Source organism: Pyxicephalus adspersus, chromosome 11 (assembly GCF_032062135.1).
Source record: "Pyxicephalus adspersus chromosome 11, UCB_Pads_2.0, whole genome shotgun sequence".
NCBI lineage: Eukaryota > Metazoa > Chordata > Amphibia > Anura > Pyxicephalidae > Pyxicephalus > Pyxicephalus adspersus.
In genome coordinates, this window is record NC_092868.1 from 20,003,934 (window position 1) to 20,031,051 (window position 27,118).

At 39.7% G+C, this 27,118-nt stretch overlaps 1 protein-coding gene across 14 annotated transcripts in view; it reads left to right on the forward strand.

Annotated features, from left to right (window-relative positions):
• The window catches only part of PPFIA3 (PTPRF interacting protein alpha 3), a 511,511-nt gene that overhangs the window by 117,309 nt on the left and 367,084 nt on the right, over positions 1-27,118 (forward strand). For all 14 annotated transcript variants that reach the window (XR_011922901.1, XR_011922900.1, XR_011922902.1 and 11 more), the window contains 2 exons: positions 6,422-6,496; positions 6,572-6,652. Coding sequence is in view for 11 of the 14 variants with exons in the window: in XM_072427377.1 (XP_072283478.1) it covers positions 6,422-6,496; positions 6,572-6,652 (156 nt within the window). In the remaining 3 variants the exon portion in view is untranslated. The remainder of the gene's footprint in view (positions 1-6,421; positions 6,497-6,571; positions 6,653-27,118) is intronic.

Sequence of the window (27,118 nt, forward strand, 5' to 3'; positions counted from 1 at the left end):
TACTGAGCAGGGGATATAGTAAAAGCCTTCCCAAAAAGACGTATCACACTGCAAAAAAACAAAAACGCATATCCCTACTAACTAAAAATAAATCGATCACCCTTGGCACACAAGTCAGAATGATTACCAAATTCAATAATCAACATTAAGAAATTTTACAAACTTTGAAAAAGCATTCGCACATTCTGATGTCTGACCCCAAAGTGTCCAAATTTCCTCAATCTTCCCCTTCTTTTACATTTAGAAAATCAGCTTCTCTCAAACATAATTTAGTTAAGTCACTTTACCTCTTCTCAACAATATACATCACAACTACTACCACCAGGAGTTTTCAAATGTGGAGAATGTTCACAGTGCCCCTTGATCAAGGAGCATCAATTGATCAAATTACCCAATAATCACCTACATGTGACTACGAATAAAAAAACATATTACTTGCTCAACCACAAGAGTAATTTATATGATTACGTGCGTCTGCAATGGATTTTATATTGGCAAAACCAAAAGAGCCTTATGTAAGAGAATTTACGAGCATGTTGATTCTATTAACACCGGAAAGATGACAACCTCCATAAGCTATCATGTGATTATAAATCATAACTTTGACAACTCAGTGAAAACATTTTCAGCATTGGAGTGTTTCACTGCTAATCCTAGGGGTGGTAATCTGGATCAGATCTTTTTACAAGCAGAGACTAAATGGATCTCAACATTAAAAGCCACCATAGCACCGGGTCTATATGATGTCATTTAGGCCCTTCCTTTAAAATTATTGATGTAGTTGATAACATACACTCTTTCCAAATTGCAAATATTGCTAGTGCTTTACTCGTTATTTGCTAGCTATTGAAATATGATTGTCTTCTATTTCTTGAATTTCCCTGTTTATTCAAATTTTCCTTTTCAAATATTTAGTATTCACAATATTGCAATTACTAAAAGTTGTGTTATAATCCTGTGTAAAAAAGTTTTCTCTGCATACAATGAATTGAGATTCTAACATTGAGGGAACTATATATATATATATATATATATATATATATATATATATATATATATATATGCTATATTTATTATGTTCCTGCTGTAACATCAAGCATCTTTTATATTCTGAATCCTTGTACGTTTAAGCATTAAACATTTTATATATGATTCTTAGAATATCATAGAAAATAAGCCCCACCTTTCAATGACGAGGGACAGAGGCACTGTGTGGTGCTTACTGGGAGGTGGATCGGCATTAGCTTAATCCAGCTGTGCCGTTCCTCACTCTCCCAAACCCCCCCCCGTTTGGTTATTTTCGCTGCAATGACCAGGACACTGCTGACAAGGAGACTATTCTCCCATCTATTAGCAAGTACAACAGCAAGTCTACTAGCACTCAAAGTATCACTATCTCTTCCAACTAAAATCGTTTTAACTATGGGTTATATGTAATCAATTTTTTACTATTTCCCTTTTCTTTTTCTTCCCTTTGCAGTACTGGATTCATTTCTTACTCCTCAGTTATCGAATAAGTACATTATTATAATATCACTCTCTTAAGAACATTGCTCACTATATGTATACAAGCTTCATATCCTACTAAGGTACGTTTATGTACCCCAAGGAGTACATCTATATATAGCTACAAATATCTTATGGTGTACTTATCAACTGCTTTTCATTTATTTATAGAGTTAACCCTACCAAGGACACAGATATCTTTCACAAATAGTTCTATTAAGTTCCGTATGGAACACATCTCAAGTATGCCATCTTGTGGACAACTAATATATTGCATTATACTACCATTTTTCTGATAAATACCTTATTTATATCATTGAAACATTTGCTTTCCCATAGAATACCCTATTTCCTATATTTTTGACCTAAGAAATGAATACTCAATAATTTACACTAACCATAATCCTGTCCGAATAAGTTTAACTATTTTAAATCTGACAATGGCAGTTCATAATAATATTTTAGTGGTTTCTAATTGGGATTCTATCCATTATAGTGCTTATCCAACCTACTTTCCTGCTATCTAAAACTCTGGCCCTTGATGTGAGTTCAGCTTTTGATCCTTTATCCTATCATTAGTACTTTCTACCGGGTCAATATATCAAGTGAGTTACTGCTTGTGAATAGGAATCTAACATTATGTATTTCTATTGATGGTTTATAGTTTGTGTACTTACCATGATCTATTGAATTGTAGAGTCTCGTTGTCCCCTGAGGAAGCCCATTAGGGCGAAACGTGTCGGGAGAGACCGTAATAACAGTACTAATTATTCTGACCTTTGTATCTAGTGTTGGATGAACATCCTTTCTTAAAACACATCAATACTATACATTGCTAAGAAATTTTGTATTATGTATAGTAAACACAAAAGGTTCTCTCTTGTGTTTGCATGATTCATGTATACTGTTAAATTTGTGGGATTATTTTATACGACTTAAATAAAGGATATCTAGTTTTAATCAAGTTTGCCATAAAGAGCCACTAATTTTCCGGTCATCATCAAAAATGATACCACAAAATGTCTTAAACAAACATAAAGACTCTAACTTACCCCTGTTAAAGGTATTTATTCCATAACCCCTTTTTCCAGAGACCAAAAGTTTTAAAAGTGCCAATTTAATTTACTGGGCCTAAATAAGCTAAATACAGCCTGGTTAAGAAATTCTTGCAGCAAATGTCCACTAAAAGCTCCTCTTTCCCCACAATTAGAATGTTTCCTAGATCCCATTGCGCTTTCTTAGAGACCATGCAGAAGATCCAGCACAACTGTATCCCCTCTAATAGATTCTCATCCCTGCATTTTGTCCTCCTACAATAGGAGTCCTGTAAGCCTGCCCACCAGCCAATAATGCAGCACAATAAAAAATTTCAGATTTGATAACCTTAAACCACAAACTCCACAGGTTCTCATTAATGAACCCCTAATCGTTTTCACCCTAAAACTCGAAAGAAAGGTGTACAGAACTTTAATAATCATCATAACCCAAGGTCTCCTAGGATGGAACGCCACAGTAACATACACAATTAAGGGAAGAATTGCAGCTTTAATAATTAAAACTTTGCCACCCAGGGACAAAACCCTGACCTTTCAAAACCCTGCTTTCTTATTGATGTTGTCCTTTTTGAGTTCCTTTTCTAAACTCAACCCCAAAACCTCAACACTTCTATGTATCTCCAATTTGCAGACATTTAAAGTAACTTCTTTTTCTACACAGCATGTCTGACTTATTCAAGTTGAGCTTCATCCTTGTCACCACAAAACATATCTCCATGCAGATTAATATGATCCATTTCTCTTTGTAATGTTTCCTAAAGTACTATATCATCTATGTAGGCCATTCACTTAAGTTGCCAGTTGGTACCAGGAATCAGGCACTCCCACACATCTGGTAACTTTAAATGTGTTCTAAAATTTATATAAAATTTCATAGAGATAATGGGGACCCCTGTCTCGTCCCAGATCTAACTTGAAAAGGGTTGTCTGAGTACCGTTTTGACCAGTTCCTGAGTTCTTGTCCCAGTATATAACTTGATACCCCCATGGTCTGAGCACCTGGAACATAAACTGGTCACAGATGTGATAAAGCAGGGGCTTTATTACCCAGCAGATGAAAATCTGACAATGCTGCTGAAATGTGGCATGCTGCTGATCTGTGACAATATCCCCTGTTAGGACTTAGGACCCTTCTTGGGAACCCAAGATATTTCTCCAGGATTATAGACATTCTAATGAACTAGATATTGGAGTTTGCCCTGAAGCAACCTAGAATCAATAACATACTGACATGATCATTGCAAAAAGAGTCATAAGGTCAGTTCTCCCAAAGCCAGACTGCAGAAGATGCTCAATCCTCACGTGATCCCCACTGTAAGAGTGAAGTACCAAATTGTCAGACAGCTCATAACCAGACCCAGGCCAAGGGTTAAGGCAGACAGGGAACAAATGAGGCCTCCAATAAATAAGTACTGAGTAATAATAATGCTTTTTAACACTGCTTTGGAGCTTTCAGTTTTTGCTACACCACTTCATTACTTGTCTGCTGCCTCCAGCACTATAAAAAAAATCTCCTTTCTACAACAGTCATGAAATAGATTATTGAGTTCTGCAGGTATTCCACCCTTTGTCGTCTAAAACATATGTATTGAAGAGGGGGAAATGCAGATTCACATATTTTAATGTTGTGGCAAATCTACATGATTCTTTGTAACAATCTAGTAATACAACACACTCACGTTATGAAAAAACAATAGGGATCACTTTTTGCCCTCTTCATTTTGTTGTTTCTCTTTGAACTCAAAGCTAGTGATCCTAGGCTTGATTCTCCAGTACTACCTGAGAAAATATTCTCAAAAAGTGAGTGCAGGTTTTTCTTTAGATATTACCACCTCCTCCTCCTCACTGTCCTTGCTGACACTCATTTTCATCTGCCCACATGGTAGATAGTACACACTGGTCTTTTCCACCATACTCTCACCACATTACATCACATTCCACTAAATTCATGCGCTTCCCAGCACCCAAACCTTCCTCCACCCCCAATTCCAACTGTTTTTTACAACACAGTAGAATTACCACAACTCCCACCACTTCAGGCATGTTGAGCAATAAATTCCCAGTAAAGACTGCTATTTAGACTCTGCCACCAATACTGTACTTTTGGCAGCCGCATGAGAAATGGGGACATTTGAAAACACCCCAAAACATGTGGAACCTAATAGGATTGGTAAAGTTACCCAAAGTATTACATACACATTTGCTAGCACTTCCCTCCGTACACTGAAAGCCCCAAAATCTATTACGGAGGCCATTGGCACAGACTCAGATCCAACAGATGTAGCTAAATGAACATCTTTATAATACAAAAACTGTATCACAGCAAATTTGTATTTATTTATTAATTTTGTTCCTGACTAATTTATACTCCTCCCACTCCCAGAGTCATTATAACATTTTTGCCTATATTCACATGTTAAATACTGTTCAGACCTGCAAATTCATTGATGGCATTTTAGCGCTTTTCCATAGTCATCTTTACTTTGTCTATATGTACGACATACCCTTTCAAATGTCCTGTTATTACTCCATTTAAAATGGAACCTCTGTTTTTTCTGAACAACCTCTCCTCTTCTCTGTAATGCATTTTACAATGATAAAGTAAGTGTGCACATGGAATCTTAGTACCCTACTCTACCTCATCAAAATACTTTAGAAAATGTAATCTCATCTTATTAGGCTTCTTCTTAAACTCCTCTACAACTTGCAGACAAGTATTCTCAGAAGAAACTCGCAGACAAGTGGGGGGGGGGGGGAGAGGAGAGATAAAAGGGAGAGGGCAAAAAGAGGAAGAGTAAAGAGAGAAAGAAAGAAGGGGGTGAGAGAAACACAGAAAGAAAAGCGCGAGGGGTGGAGGGGGAGAGAGGGAGGGCGGAAAAAAAGAGAATAAAAAGGGTGGGGGGATAGGATAGAGAATGGAAAAGGGATAGGGATGGAGGAGGGGGAGGAGACAGAAGGAGGTAGAGAGGCAAAGGAAGAGTGTGAGAAGTAAATGTAAGGGGGGGGGGGGGAGATGGTGATCGAGAGAGGAAAAGAGAAAGGGGAGAAGAGGGACCAAGGGAGAGATAGGGGAGAGAGGAGTGATACTTTTAATACAAATGCCACCCTGCACTGATCCATGCATGGTATGTGACCTTGGTGTAATGACTTTCAACTTCACTTTTTGCATCCTATTACTATAAAGTTAATCAGCCAGTAGCAGCAGGTTTTAGTTCCACATATAACATATAAACATATGATGTAATGCCACCTTCTAGTGGTCATGCTACCCTAGGCCACAGCCCAGGTAGGCTTGTGAAAAATCTGGCCCTGTTGAAAGACAGAGTATTATGAATTCTTTAAAGTTCACCCAGTTCAATTGCCACATAAATTTGCAAAAATAATGAACAGCACAATTTAAACTTAAACCTAAATCTCATACCTGTTCCTGTCATATATCCTTTTCATCTCGAATAGTTTTAAAAACATTGAGGTTAGAAAATATACCTGCCTTTTCAAGATCTTACATGCAATGTGCACTGAACTGAACATGCATATATGCATGCAGAACAAATAAACTCAAGATGATCATAGTCCTAAACCCAGCAAAAGCCTTGAGAAGATGTCCGCATTGGTGAGGAAGCTCATACTGTAGAGTGTAGTCACATTGCTGGAATATAGGTGAAAAAAGTTCCACCTATATTTAGGCTTTGTGATTCTTTAAGGTTTCTGCTTCATTACTTTTTAGGCTAACAATTTACTTTTTTAATTAATCTACATTTAAAGAAAAATAATGTTGAATCCTAAAATAGCTTTAGCTGGTAAAGTTTCTTTCTTTTACTTTATTCTCAACGCATTTAATTTTACATGTTTTTTTTCAGGTGCGAGAACGCCTCCGTGTGGCACTTGAAAGAGTTGCAGTATTGGAGGAGGAATTGGAGATGTCAAGTCAAGAGGTGGGTTTGGACACATTTCTTCATTACTAATTATTGATGCATTTGAGACATATTAATTTCTGTCTTTTGTTTCAGTCACTCTCCCTTCGAGAGCAGCTTGCCAGAAGAAGATCAGGTATCGATGACAGCAGTAAAGAGGGAGACTTGCAGAGCTCTGTAAGTACCACGCTCGTATAAATGTTATTCCAGTAAGTGTCAAACAGCTATGCAAACTGTAAGATTAGCAATGCAAAATTAAATTGTAACTTATTTAATTTTTATCCAGATGCTAGTGCTTTAAAGTGTATCCAGTCAGATAACAATATATACTATTGATGCAAATAAAAACTGTTTAGTATAGGAAGGCAGACACTTGTGACACTGCTCATTTATGCCTGTCGTTTGGATTTCCTTAAAAAACATTACTGAACTGGTGTCACACATTGAGCTCTCTTTAGGGCCTATTATTTTGCACAGGGTTATGTTTCCCTCTTTCTGCCTGCCCTTTGGATTGCTAGAAAACATCCCTGCACTTGTAACATGACATACATAATTCTGTCTACTGTAAACCTACCCAAACCAAATAGTCTCTGCCCTACTGTTAAAGTTTAGTACAGAGCCAGACAGAGCACACATGCTGCAGACCATGCGGCCGGCACCTAGCACTCAGAGCGGGATGCCTATGCTTTCCAGCGCTCTCCACAATCACAGAGCCCCCCTGCCTACAGCTCCACCCAGTTTACTGAGGGGGACTTTCAGCATATGCCACAGCCTCTAAGAAACGGGGAATCTTCCCTTTCATCCTTCTCCAGCTGCAAAGCAATCAGCTTCACCTGCACCATTCCAGCGGATGGATACTGGGGAAGGCCTGGACCATGATACTGAACCCTCATCACAGCACCCAAGAGCAGACCATCACCAAGCAGTCATGCAACATCCTAGCACACTGGTGGGCCTGCTCTCCCAATGGTTAGGCTTCCCAGCACTCTCCATTTCCACCCAGGGGGACGGCCTGCGCCAATCTTCCCTCCTGGAGTATACAGCACGGGTCTTCTGACAAGCCATGCCGATTAAAGAAGACTTTTACCTTCTGTTGGAAACCTGCCAGGCCAAGATCCATACTTTGCGAACTTGCAAAATCTCCGCAATTTGGCAGATAAGGTTGACACAGTAGACAGCAACTTGCAATCAACCAAATCATTAGTTACCCAACTACAAGAGCAGATCACCACACAGGCGGCTGCTCCTGGGCTATGACCCGATGCTCATTCCCGGAACAGAACATCACGTGTACACTTGAGCAGATATCCCGAAGAAAGATACCAATGATGCCTCAACACCTGGATGTTTAGAGGGCGGCCTCTCCTCTCCTGAACTCGTTCACGTTGAATTTGTAAGCTACGGATATTTTGCAATTACCACTATAGTTCCATAGGGTCTGTTCTAATTGTTTAATCATGTAAGGTAATCCATATAAAATAGGATCTCTAGGATCTATAGGGACCTGGTCCTATGTAACCTATATGCGCCCAACTTCTCCCAACCCTCCTTTCTGGAACATCATCTCACGCAAACCTTAGCCTTATCCCACACCTATCTGCTGATAGCCGGCAACTTTAACCTCTCTCACACCCCATCACTAGGAATATTTACTGTGCATCTGTTTACCAGTCCACCGACCATATCACATATGTCTGCAGGTTTACACGAACTCATCTACAAATTTCAGCTTTTTGATGAATGCCCTCCCACCCACCCCACCGACAGACAATGCACCTTTTACTAGCCTGTGCACAAACCGCATACTGAGCCCTAACCGATACAGAAATTTTCTTGATAAGCTGGTCCCATGATATGTTTTTTTTATTTAAATCTTTATTAGGTTGAATCAACTAAAGGGAATATATTAACAGTGCATAGAAAATGCACAGTGCAAAAAGAATGTCACTTACGAAATTCACATGTAACTCTATTATTTCTGAGGTAATGTAATAGTAAAGTAGTACAACATAACAATGTCCACCATATAGTGAGAAACCCCATGGACTCAACCGAGAATTTTTTTCTTATTTTTTTTTAAGGGGGTTACTACTAAAATTAGGGGGAGCTGATGGGGCGGAAGGAAGAATGAGCACTTGGTCGGAGAAAAATTAATTAGCTGAAAACATATTGCACAGAGAAAGAGATAACCTTGACTGACATAGGGATGTAAGGATCCAAATATATAATCAATGGTCTATTTGTGCTGTTGTCAAGTAATCAGATGATTTATGGAATAAGGTCCAGTAAAACCATCTTTGATTTGTATGTGCTCCATCAGATACAGCTCATTAACATGGGTAAACCATTGGGCAATACTAGGAGTTCCCGGTTAATGCCACATTGCCTGGATACATGCTCTCGCAGCATCAATTCACTTTATCAAAAGTGCTCTGTGATAAACCATTCTTGGAATAGAGGTGAGATGTAAAAGAAAAAACCCTGCCTCAAAAGAGATCTGGTAATATGTGAACCTAGGATGGAGACCATACACCCTCTCACAAAAGTGACGAACCTTCCGGCAATCCCAGAAAATATGCAAAAAATATGCCTCTATGTTCATTTTATCACCAGAAAATGTCCAAGGCCGTTGGAAACATAGATTTTAAATGGACCGGCACTCTGTACCATCTCATGAGAATTTTTTCTAACGTGTCTCTTGATATGAAGAGCTAGATTGAGCAATGGAAAGTAATTGATCACATTCGTCAAGTAAAAGATCTAGTATCAAGAGAATGAGGTTAATATTCTCTGGGGGTTAGTGTTTGCTGCCAAGGTAATTTAGTTTAGACAGAAGAGAAAGAAAGAGATAAAGAGTAGGCTTTTTAAGGCAGATAATTTTAGTAAACAGAGGGATATTTCTAAAACAAAGTTTATTTAGTTGAAAATACAAAGTAAAAATAAATACAAAGAATATATATACCGTATTTTTCGGACCATAAGACGCACTTTTTTTCCCCCTAAAGTGGGGGGAAAATCAGGGTGCGTCTTATGGTCTGAATGCATCGCTGGATCTCAGGGGAAATCAAATGAATTTTTTTTTTCTTGTTTTCCCGTGCGGAAAACCTGGTGCGTCTTATAGTCCGGAGCGTCTAATGGTCCGAAAAATACGGTACATGTATTAGTGCAGCAGTTTGCTAGACTAATACACTTTTTCAGGCTGAGTGTGCCCTCTCCACAAAGTTTATATTACTTCAATGCAAAAGATAGTGGGTAACATATAAGAAGTATTAGTTGATCACCCTTTAACCGACGCATTTTGCCCACTATGTGCTTCCTTAGGGGATTTTTGAGGGATCAAGATACTACGACAGAATATAGTATAGAACAAAGTAAGTGCATTGTATAGAACAATATCTATATAGTATAGAACAAAGTAAATACATTGTATAGACATATATTTTCAAAAACTATACAAAGCATGTGCAAAGCATATATATCGATTGGTATAGACTAGTTCAATTTGTACATATGGTGAGCTTTGGTTTTTACTATGTTTTTTTCAATGTTTTTTTTTTAAATCATTAATAATAATAAATAATAATGAGGATGACTTACTTATAATTTTCAAACAATGCAAGCAAGTTAAACTGATTTGTGAAGGAGAGAAGCTGACCGGTTACTTGTGTGAATATTGGAGATTGATGTGAAAGTCTGATACGTAGTGTTGAAAGGGGTATTTTTCAAAACAGTATCCCAGGGAATGTGGATAAGACTGGGAAATAAGAATTATTAGTCGGTGACTGGGGATTCATTCCAAATAATATAATAGGAAGTAAATTATTATTATTAGTTAACTTACTCAGGAAGAAAATCCACAAGGTGAGCTTTAATACTAGATAATTTGCGTGATGGACAAATATGGCCTGAGATTAGGGGCCTGATTTATTAAAACTCCCCAGGGCTGGAGAGGATACACTTTGAGCAGTGCCCTATTGTATACCCTGCTCTGGGACTCTTGGGCCTTTTGCATGTGTTCCCTCACGATGGGCATAATACTGCTGATGCAATACTGCATTTGAGCCACGTGCTTTATCACATTTCTGTACAGGGTAGCCTCACTCTCCCATGTCTCCTTGGCATTATCCAGCAAAACTCTGGGATGTCCCCCATATAATAACTCAAATGGGGAAAAGCCAGTGGAGGACTGAGGGACCTGTCGAATGGAGAACATGAGATATGGCAACAGACAATCCCAGTCCCTTCCATCCTTTTCTACCACCCTTCTCAACATCCCTTTTAAGGTTTTATTGAACCTCTCCACGAGGCCATCTAATTTGGGATGATATACAGAGGTTCTTAGCTGCTTAATTTTCAGTAATTTGCAGAGATCTTTCATACCTTTAGACATGAAAGGTATACCCTGGTCAGTCAGTATTTCTTTTGGTAGGCCAGTTCGGGAAAATACATGAAGTAACCCGTGCAATGCGTTTGGAGGAGGTATTCCGCAGTGGAATTGCTTCAGGATACCTGGTGGCATACTGGTCTAGCACTACCAAAATATACTGGTGGCCTCGGACAGACTTGACTAACGGCCCCACCAAATCCATAGCTATTCGGTCAAATGGAATCTCAATTATTGGCAGGGGAACCAAGAGTCTCCGAAAGTGACTCACAGGAGCAGTTACTTGGCAGTTTGGGAAGTACCTACAAAACTTTTCAACCTCTTGGTAACAACCCGGCCAATAGAAACTTTTCAGAATTCTTTCCTTTGTTTTGTCAGTCCCCAAATGACCCCCAAGTAAATGAGTGTGAGCCAAATCAAGGACCATCCTTATATAAGGTACGGGTGCCACCAGTTGCTCCACAACTTCATCATGCACTTTAGTAACACGATACAGTAAATTGTTGCTTATAGCAAAGTGAGGAAACCTTTGATCAGCATTAGACTCCTGAGGTACCTCATTTAGTACAGTTACATTTTCCCATGTATGTTTCAGAGTGGGGTCTCCTAACTGAGCAGTCCCGAAGTTCTCCCGTGACACTTCCAAGACCGGGACATTCTCCTCAGGGTTAGACGCCTCACCCTTATCCCCAGCCAATACTGCGAGGGGAAAACTGTCCGATACATCTGTGGTCACCCTTACCGCATCTGTTTGGGCATCCTCCCCTAAGGGAACTGGGCTGAAAGAAGGTGAACCTGCAACAGGTATATCAATACAGTGGGGTTGAGACCAGAGTTCCCAGAAAAACGTAAAATCACGAATAATGGATTTAATAAGTCTGGTACCACACCCACTTTATGGGTCACTGTCCCGCAGCCAGTCTCTACAGTCACTTTGGCCAGCAGACAATGCTTAGTGTCCCCATGAATACAAAGAACCCTACTTGCCTTTCAGGGATTACCAGGTCATGAGGTACGGCAGCATGTAAAAGGGTGACCAGTCCAACAGGGCCACAACTCTAACCCCGTTTACCTGGAGTTCATGCTCCTGGGGACCTGGCTCCTGTAGGGGTGTAGCGCTGCAGACAGGACAAGCGAACATAGAGAAGCGGCGGTTGGCACCACACTCCATTGGCTCCTCCCCTTGGGAATAGTGTGCTGCAATATGCCCCAGTTGCTGACACTTCCAGCAACGCACCTCAGCTCTGCCTCTGAGTGGGGCATCAAAATGTGGGGTTACCTTTCTTGGACCGTTAAACTTCTTTCCCCTGGGGGAGCCACCCAGGCTTGGTCAGCTGGCTCGGTTCTCCTGGTCAGATGCAGAAAGGGCTTTGGAGTTGGATCTCTGTAAACGAGCACCAGAGGATCCCACGAACTGCTGGGGTTTACTTTCAGGCCACAGACAGGTCTCTGTAATCGTAAACCGCTCAACAAGTGACACCAACTGATCCAATGTTTTGGGGTCTCTTTGAGCAACTCATCAGTGAATGTCCGAAGGAAGTCCGCTCATATAGTGGTCTAGGATGATTCGGTCGACAATGTCTGCGGGACTCAGTGGCCCTGATTCATCAATGAAATCCGCGCTCGCTGGAAGCGCAAACGTACGCGCGACCAGCAAGCGCGGTTTCCCGCGGTCCGGGGTCGAGTGCGCTCGTACACTCGCCTCCTCACTGCCAGCCGGATTCCTGCCTTGATAATAATGAGCAATAGGGGTCGCAAAGAATGATTTTTTAGGGGAACAGTGACTTTTAATGCAAGCTCGCCAGTGTAAAGCTGCCGGAGATGCGCGGCTCCGAGCTTTTTCAGTTGCTAAATTGCGCGACGGCGTACGATTTCAGATCGCGAATACGAATGCGCGAGCGAGCGTCCGATTCTGCTTGATGAATTAGGGCCAGTGTCTCAGGCTGTAGCCACTTGCGCACAGGGTGTAGGAAATCAAACATTTGAGAGCGAGGCGGCTTATTTTCCTCAAACCGCCAGTCATGGACTCTGCGTTCCCGTACAGATAAGGTGACTCCCAGCGGGGCCATGATTTCTGCCTTAAGGATATTAAATGTCTTTGGCCTGCTCTGCTGTTAAATTAAAATATGCCTTTTGCGGCTCCCCAGTCAAATAAGGCACCAGAACCTAAGTCCATTCAGCAACAGGGAGTTTCTCCCTTTCCACAATCCTTTCAAACACCGCCAGATAAGCCTCTATGTCGTCACCTCGGGACATTTTTTGCAAGGTGCGGTGCACTGCCTTTTTTTCATTCAGAGTCTCAGATAACTCCTCCATATTCCTTGACTGAGCTGACACCCTCTGCCCCAGGGCTGTGTTCTGTTCCAGCAACAGACGGTTGGTTTCCTGCTGGGCAGCACTGACCTGCACCAAATGCTTTAAAAGCTCCTCCATGGCAGGAGCCTTGCTGGGCAGCAATGTAGCAGCCTTTATCCAGGACATAAGCAGGTTACTTAGTCCAAAAAACAAAAATGTATGCAGCCGTTACCCTTAGCAACCAGTGTGCCCGCATCCTCCACCATATGTGGGAGTTAGCTGGACAAATGGTAGGCAACTAGCAGGACTGGATGCAGCATCAGGGTTTTATTGAAAAATACAACAACAAAATTATCCCAACAGGATGGCTTAACGTCAGCCGGTTAAAGATCCAACACATAAACACTTATCTTCAGCTGTCCCATGCTCTATAACAGTCCATTTTCAAATAGGCAGAAAAAAACTAGAGTCACCTTGTGCAGAGTCCTCTCTCTAGCACTGATATCAGCAACCTGCATGGCACATATCTGCCCTCTAGTAGTACCTTTCCTGCTGGTTGCCTTCAATATATATATATATATATATATATATATATATATATATATATATATATAATATATATATATATATATATATATATATATATATATATATATATACAAATATATTAAATTAATATAAATATTGATACATAAAATTGTATATATATATATATATATATATATATGTATATATCTATAGAAGCAAACAGGAACGTGTGTGTGCTTGTGACTTTTGTGGGAAAATCTAGTCCGGTAGCAAAGCCGAGGTTTAGCATGCGGAAAGTTGCTTGTATTTACCACCAGGCGGCTCCTCCGCTCAGGCATCATATACATTTAGATAGGCGCCTATGTAGAGCAGCTGAACTCGGTTAACTCTTCCCAAACCGGAAAACAATAATTCATTTTAAAATATTCTTATTTCTTGGCTCATATGAATGTTTTAAACATTTGAACACCACAAAAATTTTTTAGGGCTAAGTCAAAGATGTGTGCCTTTGGAAAGAACGATTTTTTAGGGGAACAATGACTTTTTTAATGCAAGCTCGCCAGTGTCAAACTTCCGGGGATGCCCGTCTCCAGCGGATAAATCATTTCAGTTAATAACTTCCACGAGAATATGCCAGTGCCTGGAATTTGGTTGATATTGGTTGATAAATCGGAGCCCTAAAATAGATTTTAGGGCTCCGATTTTGAATCCCGAATACGAATGTACAAGAGAACTTCCGATTTTGCTTGAAGAATCAGCCTCCCCGTGTCATCTTCCAAACTTAGAAATTTCCCTTCAAATTAGTTCCTGGCAGATTTTATGGATCAATGGCGGGTAATTGAATTCATAGATAGAAGAGGTGGTTTTCCCAATGTTGATGCCAAGGTGGGTTTTATGTTGTGCAGCTGCCTTAAATGGGGTTTGGGTTAACCAGGGTCTGTCCCTTAAGGGGGTTCTAGGTAAAATTTCACTCTTGGTAAAGTTTATCTTGAGGCCTGCTAGTAGTTTGAATTCTTTAAAGATTGTTCAGATTTAAGGTAAGTCTGCCGAGGGCTCAGAGATGAACAGCAATATGTTATCTGCAAAAAACACCAACCGCAACTCCACATTCCTCATGCGAATTTCATGGAGGTGAGGAGTGGTTTCTATATGGTGCATCAGAGGTTCTATTGCCTGATTAAAGAGCAGCAGAGACAAGGGAAACCTTTGTCTCGTGCCTCTATGAAGTGGTATTGGCTTGGAAAGGAAGCCAGGGTTATGAATCCTGGCTTGAGGATTTTGTTACATGGCTTTGGGTAAATTGTAGAATGGGCCCTGCAGTCCTAATTTTCGCAGTGAAGTGAAAAGCCATCTGATGTCCACATTATTGGATGCTTTCTTGGCGTCAATACTTTTGATCGCTAAGTCTTGTTGCTGGTAGGTTTGCTTATTCTAGTGCTGTGAGTACTCTTCTTACATTAGTTGTCCACGCACAAATCCCACCTGTGAGAGAGAAATCAAAGATGGCAAGAAGTCTGCCATAATTTTAGGCAATAGTTTGGCATCAAGATAAATTAGCGATATGGATCGGTATGCTGCCGGGTAGCGAGGATCCTTCCCTTGTTTTGGTAGGACCTTGATACACTAGGCCTAGGCCATATGGTAAATAGCTACCATTCTCCCACATTGTAGTGTAAAGATGACACAAGTCAGATACCACTTCATCTTTAATATTTTATAGAATATTACTATATTCTATGATAAAATAGCTTTCTAAAGGGTTGGATATGTGTACACTCCCAAAACATATGGATATATGTACCTAAGCTACCACATTTCCTCCAACACATTGGAGAATAATTAGGGATAAACTTCTGAGAAGAGTCTTCTGATACTCTTCCCAATGATTTATATAGCTCGAGGATTGTACTATAGATAGGATAGCAGTTTGCCATTTATTTAACGTAAATTCAGTATTAAAATCTGTTTCCCAGACCGAAAAGATGGGCAATTTGAACCATTCATTTTTATTCTGTTGTAGGTTGTAATATATAGAGTCCTCCTTTTTTTTAATGGTGGTTGTTTGGATACGATCCCAGAATTTTTTATAGTATTTTAATATCTTTGGGAATGGAGGTTTTCAACAAATTTTGTATTTGCCATAATTTATACTTATCTAATAGAGTGGTCATCTTGGGCAGGTCTGAAATATATTTATAACCTGATTTTATACAAGGGGTCAAATTCAGATTAGGAATCAGAATGCCAAATATCCTTAACGGAGATTGCAGTGATATTGTACAATCTATAGTCATAGATATTTTGGAAAGGGATTTCCAGGCAATTACCATAGCTGCAATGAATAGTGAATAGTTTAGGATATTGAACGTTAGCGCTTATGAAGGTAGCCATAAGGAAAGCTAGATAATCTGATCCATATAGTAATGATCATTCAATTATAAGCCATTTCTTGTCGTTATTAGGCAATATAGATTTTTCTAAATGATCAAGAGTTGACAAGTAATATTCATAAATGAGTTGTAAACCTACTCCTCCCACTTTTTTAACTTTATAATAACTAACAGCACTAAATTGGTCCAACAAAATCAAAGCCTTCAGGGAAGAGACCGGCTCTGTGAGCATGAGTATAACATCATCCGCAAATAAACCAATTACATGCATATCTTTAATAGCTGGGATGACATTATTATTGCTGTCAAATCTAATTTTTTGGGCAAGAGGTTCCATTGCCAATGAAAATAAAATGGGCGATAAAGGACATTCCTGACGAGTCGTAATCGGGAACTGCAAAGAAAGCATACTAGAAGTGTAAATTTGAGCTGTAGGAGATGAATATAAGGCCATATATAAGGTCTCTTTTTATGTAGACATAAATATATGTTTAAATCTATGTGTTTCCTCCTATGCTGCTCATATCTCTTCAGCCATTCATCGAAATCCCTTTCAGCTTTCTGCCATTGTGATCTATTTTCTCTGGTTGGGTCTGTTTCAGTTTTTTATGGGTCGACACATATCCAATGATTCTGCCCCTCAGGTAAGCTTTGGTCATTTACCAGTAGAGAACAGGATTATTCCAAATTTGTGGTGGTATAGTCTCGCGATGTAAGTTTGAGTTCTGCCTGGAAAGATTAGTCTTTATACAGGTAAGTGGAAAACCTCCATATTCATGTCTCCCCCCAGGTACATTAATATTGACCAAAAGTAATTTGGGGGCATGGTCCAAAATAACCATGGTTAGGGTGTATTTACCCTCTGTATTAGGGGGTCTGAACAAAATAGGTAGTCGATCCAGGATTGAGAGAGGTGTCCTCATGTTCATACATGACAGATTTAAATTCCCCACCCACAACCACATTTGGGAAGGAGTCCTGGGCTACCCATTGTGCTGCCTGCACAAAGAAGGGTTCTGTGGGCGAGTTTGGGGTATGCACATTGACGAAAGTCAACTTGAATATCTCCCATCTTTATGTAGATTTTAACAAATCTACCTTCCTCGTCATAGTGTACCCCCAACACCTCACTCTGTAGGTGTCTGTGCAGCAGAAATTCAACCCTTGCTTTCCTATGAATAATTTGCTCGTTAAGTAAGCAGGGGCCATCATAATCCTGGGAAATATGTTGAAGAACACAGTAGTGATATACCCATTCAAATGTGATGTACAAGATCCAGGGACCAGTCAAGTATGTGCACAACTTGAACAAAATTGTCAATAAACAGCTAAATAAAAGAGAGGATGGGATAAACAAGGGTAAAGGGGGGGGGGGGGGGTAATAATATACACATGAAAGATTCCCTGATTTATCATTGAAACAGAGCAACATCCAAAAAAGTGCAATGCAAAAATACATTTTTGAACAAGAGAGTTCCAAAGTGGGACTTTCAAGGGCAAAATCCTTTTTTTTTCAAATCAAAATTTTATTATAACTAAACGAAACAAACAATTAAAATTCATAAAACATGACATATATCCACAATGTAAACAATGTAAAATTATCTGCATAGTTACTTTCTCCTCTGAAAAAAACCTTCCCCATCAAATAATGATTTTCTAGAAGAGAGGAAAGAGTACTTTTCATTCATTCAGCGCATTTCGCAGCGCTGAGACTGCATCTTCAAGAATGGGAATAATAGAATACACTGAACATATCCAGACAAAATATATAGACATTATGTAAGCAATTGTATAATTTACTACATCCAAATATAACCTTGGTACAAATGAAAATCATACATTTATGCAATGATTTGAGTACTCACTATATATCTCCTGGTAACAGGAATCAGTGGTTGGAAAAGGTGCACACAACATCCACAGGGAGTAGACACCATCCAGCCAGCTGCTTCAACGGACTTCAAAAACTATATAAAAATATTGAAATTCCTATATTAACTAGAATTAGTTTAATAATTCATATAAATGACAAGGATTTGTTTTATATATTTATGAACATATATAGGAGTATCTTAAAGTTTGTGTCAAAGAGATCTCACATGTACGCACAGCTTAGTACTACAGGCAGCCATATTCTCTGTTGTACATTCCTATATTGAAATTACTACTTAAGTCACATATTTCAGATAAACTATTTATAATTACTCTTAGTACAGGTATATACAAATAAAAACATAATTAGTGAATATTGCATGATGTAAATACTTGTTTAATGACAGACCCCCCAATTAGGACAAGGGCCAGAGAAAAAAAAATCAAGATATATACCTGGAATTTTTTTTTTTTTGAAAACTGTTTTTATTTACATTTATACATATACATATACAATTATACAACTATAACGAGAAGGAGGGGGGGAAAAGACAAACAGGGGGAATGGAACGGGAACACTCAGATTTTTAGCATTATTTATATCATAATGTTAACATTAAACAATCACACAGTCATCCAGATATATTGGTTATATACCATGTAGAGTATTTGAACATTTCAAGAATCGAGGCACAGTCTGAAGCAGTAAATGCATAGACCAAAAACTTGTACCAGTGTGTCCAAAAACGGGTGATAAAGTCATCGCCCTGCATTTTAGCATCCAACATCTCTCTGTGGAACGGGGTCTTCAGGGCGGATATAACTTGTTCCAAGCCAGGGGGTTGGGGTTGTATCCAGTTCTGCATAATTGCTCGCCTGGCAGCTAAAAGACAGATGTTAGTCCAAGGTCGTACAGACCGAGGTATAATATCTATGTCTATACCATCCCAGGAACCGAACAGCAATAGAACAGGGGTGGATGGTACGGTATGACCAGTTACAGTGGATATAAACCTTAGTATTTGAGACCAGAATGTAGTGATCTCAGGGCAAAACCATAATCGGTGTGACAAAGAGGCATTTGAACAGCTGCACTTGGGGCATTGAAGATGCCAGGATCTAGGCTGTAAGGCCGATACGGAGGGTCTGAACACTTTGTAGGCCCTGTGCAGTAGCATAAACTGAGATTCCCTCCAATTCTCATTGACCATACTTTGTCTTATCGTTTGATAACCTTGTATAATACATTCCACTATGTCAGGATCTGGAAAATCCTTCTGCCACTGTTTTACATTGGAAGATGACAAAGGTTTAGTAAAAATAGGCAAAAGGCATGCATATATGTTGGAAATATTAGGTGGAGACAATGTTAGAAGTTTGTCAAAGTTGTTAGGTCGAAACATCTCTGCATAATGGAGAGCTAAAGATTGGAGGTATGACATAGCCTGACTGTAATACAGCGGATGAAGGGCCCAGCGTGGAATATTGTAGGTCGCCTGTAAATTAGACAAAGGAAGTTTAGTAGAGTCCTCCGGTTGGAAGAGCTCTCTAAAATACAACAGACCTTTTTGTTTCCATATCTCGAACGCTGCGTGTTCTTGTGCCTGAGGGAACATGGGGTTACCACAAATGGGCAGATAGCGAGATAAACGAACTGGCAGGTTGAACCGCTGTCTGAGCACCTTCCATGTAACCACTGTGTCTCTAATTAAAATACTATGGCGCAAAGAGACAGGAATGGAAGAGAAACTACAATGTAACATAGCACATAGGTTCCAGGGATAAGACATTGCACTCTCCAAATGTAGATTGGAGTAGCAGAATGAACCCCCAAGCCAGTCTACCAATGTGGCCAGATTGTAGAGTCTTATATTGGGGAAACCCACACCCCCCTCCGTCTTGGGTAGATATAACTTAGCCAGAGAGATTCTTGGGCGTTTGCGGCTCCATAAAAATTTTGTGAAAGCCCTATTAAGAGCGTTCACATCAGCATGGGTCAGTAGAAGAGGCAACGGATTAAGCAATTTGGAAAATGACATCATCTTTACTAGGTGACAACGGCCTAGGAACGATAGGGGCAAATGTTCCCACATCCTCAATTCTTTTTGTATTTTGGAAATCAGCGGCGGATAGTTCAGGGCATAAAGAGATGATGGCAAGCATCCAATACGGAGTCCCAAATATGTGATGGAGTGGGCAGCCACTTTAAAAGGCATATATGTCCTCCAACTATCCGCCACATCTGCAACTTTAGTTAAAGACAAAATCTCACCCTTGTCAAAATTTATTTTCAGCCCAGCAAAGCTCTTAAAAGTCTGAAACACAGTTCGGATATTATTACTGTCATGTCATGGGTTGGATGTAAAGATAAGGATATCATCCTCAAAAAAGGCAGTAGGTAGCTCATTCGTTTGAACTGGGATTCCATGCAGTAAAGGGGTGGAATCCAAGTATCTAACCAATGGTTCCAGAGCAAGGTTAAACAGGAGAGTAGACAACGGACACCCCTGCCTAGTCCCTCTATGAAGGGCAATGGGATTTGATAAAAATCCCGGAGTGTGTATACAAGCAATTGGAGAAGCATACATAGCCTCAAGCAATGCGAGGAAGGAACCCCTAATACCAACATGTTTCAGTACCGTAAAGAGCCATGGTATGTTAACTGTATCAAATGCCTTCTGTGCGTCTATAGCAACAATGGCCAGACCTAGATCAGGCCGGTGTTTGGCGGTCTCCAGTGCAACTAGTACCTTCCTAATATTGGTCACTGCCGCTCTGCCTTGGACAAAACCCACTTGGGAAGGGGAGATAAGGGAGGGTAATAGTCTGGCCAGCCTGTCCGCAAGAATTTTAGACAGAATCTTAGCAGCTATATTTACCAAAGAAATGGGACGATATGAGTCCGGATCACAAGGGTTTTTATCTTTTTTCAAAAAGAGTCTTATATAAGCTTCCTGGCCAGAATGAAAGTACATACCCCGATCCCAAAGGGTAGAGTAAAGTGCATGAAGATCCTCCACCACCTCTTCCTTCAACATTTTGAAAAATTCTGTGGTGAACCCGTCAGGGCCTGGGGCTTTTCCATTTTTTAGGGAAGCAATGGTGGCCAGTATTTGTCATTCTGTAGTAATGGGGGCATTAAGATCATCAATATCACTAGGTTGTAATCGGGGTGGAGTAACCTCCAATAGGAATGCCCTCCCAGCCTGTAAATCTGCTGTTGGAGAAGAGTATAGATTTTGGAAATATTGAGCCAAGTAGTGGTTCACCTCTTTAGGTGAGGTAACCTCCGTACCCAGTGTTGTATTTAATTTGGGAATATACGTCGGCTTGTAGCCGGTACGTACCAGATTGGCTAACATTTTACCCGACTTATTGCCAAATTTATGGTACTCTAGGGACCTGTATTTTCTTTTTAGCTATTCATTTTGAGAGAGCCAAGAATCAAATTTGCGTTTAGAGGCAAACCACTTTTGTTTAGTATCTTGGGTAGGGTTATCTGTAAGTGCCTGTTGCGCCAGTCTAAGCTCCTGTTGTGCTTGTAAAAAATGAGATAAAGTTGTCTTTTTTCTCTTCGCCATAAAGGAAATGATCCTACCTCTCAAGTAAGCTTTACCTGCTTCCCGGAACAATATCGGGTCATTCCTATGGGCAGCATTGTGTTGAACATATTCAAGCCATGCTGACTTCAACATTCCCTGAAACTCTGGGTCTTTGGCCAAGTAGGAAGGGAACCGCCAGGGAACATAATCCCCCTTGGGGTATTGGTCCCGCAACACAAGAGAAATGGGAGAGTGATCCGAAATCACCATAGTATGAATCTCTGGAGACTCTGCTTTATACAGAATGGTGTCTGTACAGAACAAGTAATCTAGGCGAGCTTGGGATGCATGGGCCTGGGAGACAAATGTGTACTGTTTTTCTAGAGGGTGATACTGTCCCCAAACATCATTTAAAGACCTAGCAGAGATAAAATCCGACAGCTGTGAGGGAGGTGTCCATCTCTCAGCACAATTTACATGACCAGAACTCCTGTCCTCCGATTCCACCATAACTGAGTTAAAATCACCCCCTACAATTTTGGAGGGGGTGGGATCCTGAGCTATCCAGCAGGATATCTCTTGGAAAAAGGTGGAAGGCGGAGAATTTGGTGCATATATATTATAAATTGAGAGGTCCTGGTCATGTAGTTGTAGAAGAACTTTGATAATGCGACCTGCAGAATCACTTTGCACCGTCTTAACCTTGCCCTGAAAAGATCTATGTATCAGGATCATTGCTCCAGCCTTGCGGTCATTTGAAGGTGTTCCATATACTTCACCCACCCAGAGCTTCTTCATTCTATGAAAATCACCACTGCCCAAATGAGTTTCCTGTAACAGTACAATATCCGGACTCAGCCGTTTTAAATGGCGTAGTACAGACATGCGTTTGTTAGGGGAACGCAAACCCTTGACATTCCAAGAGATTACTCGCATACAATCTTAAAACATGGCTTAATCATACAAGAGTAAGAGCAACCATAATGTAACAGTATTATGGCCATTACAGGTGAGGAGGAGGGTAATGATATTAAATCGGATTTATACAGATGATTGCTGAAAAAGCTGGCTGGCATAGGTAATCCCTGAGTACTAGCATATAGATAGGGAATTTCAAAATTAGATTGGCTGTAAGACCATAAGCGGTGAGTGTTTCCAAATGCACAAACAAAAAAACAAAGGGAAAACAACAGGGAAAGTTTGTGGAGAGTTTCACGAACCCTCTTAACCGACCTGGAAATTTTAATAAGCAAACAGTGGTGAAAAATGTTTTTCACCAGAACTTAGATGAAAAGAGAAAGTTCCAATACAAGTGTGCTGCACAGCTATGAAAGAGATCTCCCCAAGTAACTTGTCATTAGTCCAAATGAGCAACTAGGCAGCTCGATGTCTCTCCTTTTATGTGGGTAGCGGCGTCTGGGGGACCTGCTTGCCCAGGCATGTGCATTGACATACTGGAAGTGGCAAACCAAGTGATTTCAAATACTAAAACAGCACAGCCTTTACAGAGCCTGTGGGTGTGCAGAAAGCGCCTAGATGGTGCTATAAACACCCACAGAAGCCAGAATACCAAATGGCTTAAGCAAGTCCCCCAGAAACAACCAACTTGTAATGCTTAAAAATAAATATACAATAATAGACATAACTGATTTTTTTATATATTATTTGGAAGTAACAAATTTAGAAAGATGCAAGATCAATTTTATCAAGAACACTCAACATAGGATCAGCAGTAATAAGGAACTTTTATATGCATATTCTATAAACATTGAATATATGGCCAATCAAGTCAAATATTAAGTATTACATGTATATTAATTAAAAAATAACAAAGGAGAAATAAGTATATATTTCAAAACTTATTTTTCAGAAAAGATCGAAACATCAGGACATTGTTTATCCCTGGCAAAATTGTGGCTTTCAATATAAAAATCCAACGTGTCTCTTTCTGCAAGATAATTTTGTCCCAAATACCACCCCTAGGGTCTGGAAAAATTTGCTTTAAAACTCTAAAAACTTACAAACTTTAAAGAGTTTGTATCAAAATTTGTATCATAATTCAAAAGACCAACATCTCTGTGGTGTTACCATTTTTCCGTTGATTGAATATATATGTTCATAGATGCATCTGCTCAGCTGTCTTTTTGTCTGTTTACCAATAAAAACTGGCACAGAGACAGATAGCCATGTAGATAACACCACATGAGTTACATGTAACTTACTCTTGCAATTTAGGGGTCACATTTTTTGGTAATTTAAAAGAATCCCTATCGCAATCTGGCACAAGTATAAATTTGCAGGTGCAACAGCGCAATAACATATCCTGCTTCTTTTGAAAACTGCTCTGTTAGGAGAAATTACTCACAACACGTTTTTTTATAACATTCTTTATTTTTTTTATAAACATTTTAAACTATACATAATACAATACACTATTTAGAATAAATACAGAAGAAAAAAAACAGATCCAAAAACATTCAAAAATATAAAATCAACAATTGAAAAAGAAAAAAAAAACCTGTGGCTACATATGCAATGATTACAAATGCATAAAACAATTTCTGGCAAAAACATACAATATATAACAAAAATATACATATTATATAAATATATACAACATATAAACCAAAACCCACAAGAGGTTAAGAAGAACCAACAAAATTACCTTGTATACTTCAGATTAAATTGTGCATCATAAATATCAAATATAATCAGGGGTATTACCAAATTCCTTCCAGACACTAAATGTTTGTGCTCTGTATATATCCTGTGTTGTTACACTATGCCTGCCCAATACAGTTGTGCAGTCTATTAGATGCCTTATATCAGAGGTTGGCAAACTCCGACCTTTAGACTAGATAGGGCCTAGCCAGTAGTTTGTTCTGGTCTAAGGCCCCTTGGCCAATCCGGAACCGCGGGTTGCCAGTCGGGATTAGGCTGGAACAAACTACCGGAGCTCGAGCCACCGGAGCTCTGGAGCCGCATGTGTGCATTGTCTATCTTTTGATTGTGTGTGCTCTGCAGTGTCTGTCTTCTGTGTATGCTCTGACTGTGTATACATTGTCTTTTCTTTAATTGTGTGCTTGGACTTTGCGTGAATTTTCTATCCTTTGATTAGGTGTATTTCGACTATGTGTGCATTGTCTAACCTCTGATTGTGTGTGCTCTAATTATGTGTGCATTGGCTGTCCTCTGGTTGTGTGTGCTCTAACTGTGAGTGCATTATCTATACCCCACTGGGAAATATAAAAAAAAAACAACAAAATTAACCTTACAGATGTCAAATCGAGTCCTACATCATAAATATCGGACATAGAGGATTTGACAAATTCCTTCCAGTAGAACCATATGTGTTCAAATTTTTCATCTTGGTAATGGAGAACTGCAGTGAGGTCCTCCGTGAGCATGATTTCATTCACAATGTAAAACCATTGTTTTATAGATGGACAGGAGGAGGATTTCCAATTCAGAGAAAAACACAATTTTGCTGCATTAATGAGAATTTTCCTATTCTGTAGTGAATATGGGTGAACCCCCACCAAAAGATAATGTCTATACCATTATCATTATAAATATCAACCTTATCTTATATTGTTAGAGTATATATAGATGGGAATAACCTAATATAGATGTATTTTACATTGCTTGTGTAGCCAAATGTTAAGATCAAATACACTTGCATTTCTTTGTTTTTTTTCTATTTGATGTAATGTATTAAGTAAAACCCTTATTGATGTAACTTATTATGACTGTATGGTGATATCAAATTAACCTTCTGTGATATACGCCCCTTTCTACAAAAGATCTGATCTATTATCTACTTTGCAAAACTTTTATTGATATAATGTATTTTCACTGTATTATGATACCTAACAAACTTCTTGTAATGTACTTTTCCTTTTTGTAATGTACAAAAGATCTGATCTATATACTATTTGTGTTAAAATACAGCTCCACCGCTCTCTCATTTTCCTGAAGATCAAGAAATCATTAATGTGACATATGACCACGAGATGGGACCTGTGGGTACGCCCCCTGACTTGCGGGGATGGGGGCATCGGCATAAATTTGGTCGGTGCACTAGAAGCGGATGGTGGTGACACCCGTATGTGCCCGTTCTATTGGACGTATTATCATCCAGATAATACCCTAATTCAGTGGTGATTTCACTAGTCACAACCCGAACCCGCTGTAGGGACCATTTCAAAATTTGGGGAATTCAAAAGAAAACAATTGTTGAACAATTACTGGGGTATGATCAGACAAAAAAACCTCTCCAATATTGCAGCTTTTAACCCGATACAAGTAATTTTGACAGATCCAAAAATGATCGATCCGCGTCAAAGAATGATGAGGGTGCGAGAAAAATGTGTAATCCCCCTCTTGCGGGTTTAGAATACGCCAGACATCGAATAACTGATGTTGAAGCTTACATCAAATACATTTCAAACGTTTGTGGCCTCTGGGCCCTGCGCTCTGAGAGCCCCTAGAACTATCCACTGCAGGATCAGGTGTGAAATTCAAATCACCCCCCTGTACCAGCAGACCCTCCCTGAAATCTTTAAGATGATCCAGTACCGACTGCAAAAATACACCCTGATTAGATTGTGGCATAAAAATTGTAGCGAATGTAACAGCATGTTCACCTAAACATCCTTTAATACTTAAGTATCTACCTTCTCCATCTCGGTAAACCTCTCCTAATTTCCAAGGGAGGGTGTTTAAAAGTAATATTGAGACTCCCTTCCTTTTAACATCCTTAGCACAACCATGGTAAACTATTGGAAAAGCCTGTTGCACAATGAGGGAATACTATCTTCTTTAAAGTGTGTTTCCTGAAGAAACACCACTTCTATATGCATACCTTGAAGTTTAGCTAGGATGGATGTGTGCTTCTCAAGAATATTTAACCCCTGTACATTTAGTGTAAGAACCTTAAAAGGTTCCATTTATAAAGAAAAAAGTGGCCACAAAACAAAACAAAAAAAAAGGCAATAGTCCTAACTCTCAAGGTTGGATGCAGTCAACGCCCCGCGAAACCTAAGTGGGGGGAACGTGGAAAATTAATCTCGGGGCTCTCGCTCCAACTTTAGAAAAACTATAAATTTTGTAGAATAGCGGGACCGGCACATTGAAAACAAAATCTATCACTAGAATCACTCCCATGTGCACGCTCCACTACAGAACCAGCCTTGCAAAGAAAAACAAAAAAAAAACACATACCTCCATATCCCCTGAGCATTAGTACATTTGTATAGCCAAACTAATGAAACCTTTTCCAAACAATTAAAATACACAATTCAATTAATATAAGGCTGAAGATTAAAAGAAAGCACTAATCCTTCAAAAATAAAAAAAAATCACATTGCACAGAAGTCCAACATTTAAAAATATTTGTCAGCTAAAGACAAATAAATACTACTTTTAGCTGTGGAATCTCACCCAAACCACTTTATTGATGAGGCTGCGGTGGAGTGGACCCTCTAGAGCAGGGGTCTGCAACCTGCGGCTCTTCAGCCTCCTTGTTGTGGCTCCCTTCGGCTGCCGCGGGGAGATCTCTGATGGGGGATCCCCTTCCTCCCAAGACACTGCGGAGGAGGGGGATTCCCTATCCGGTGTTCTAATGAAA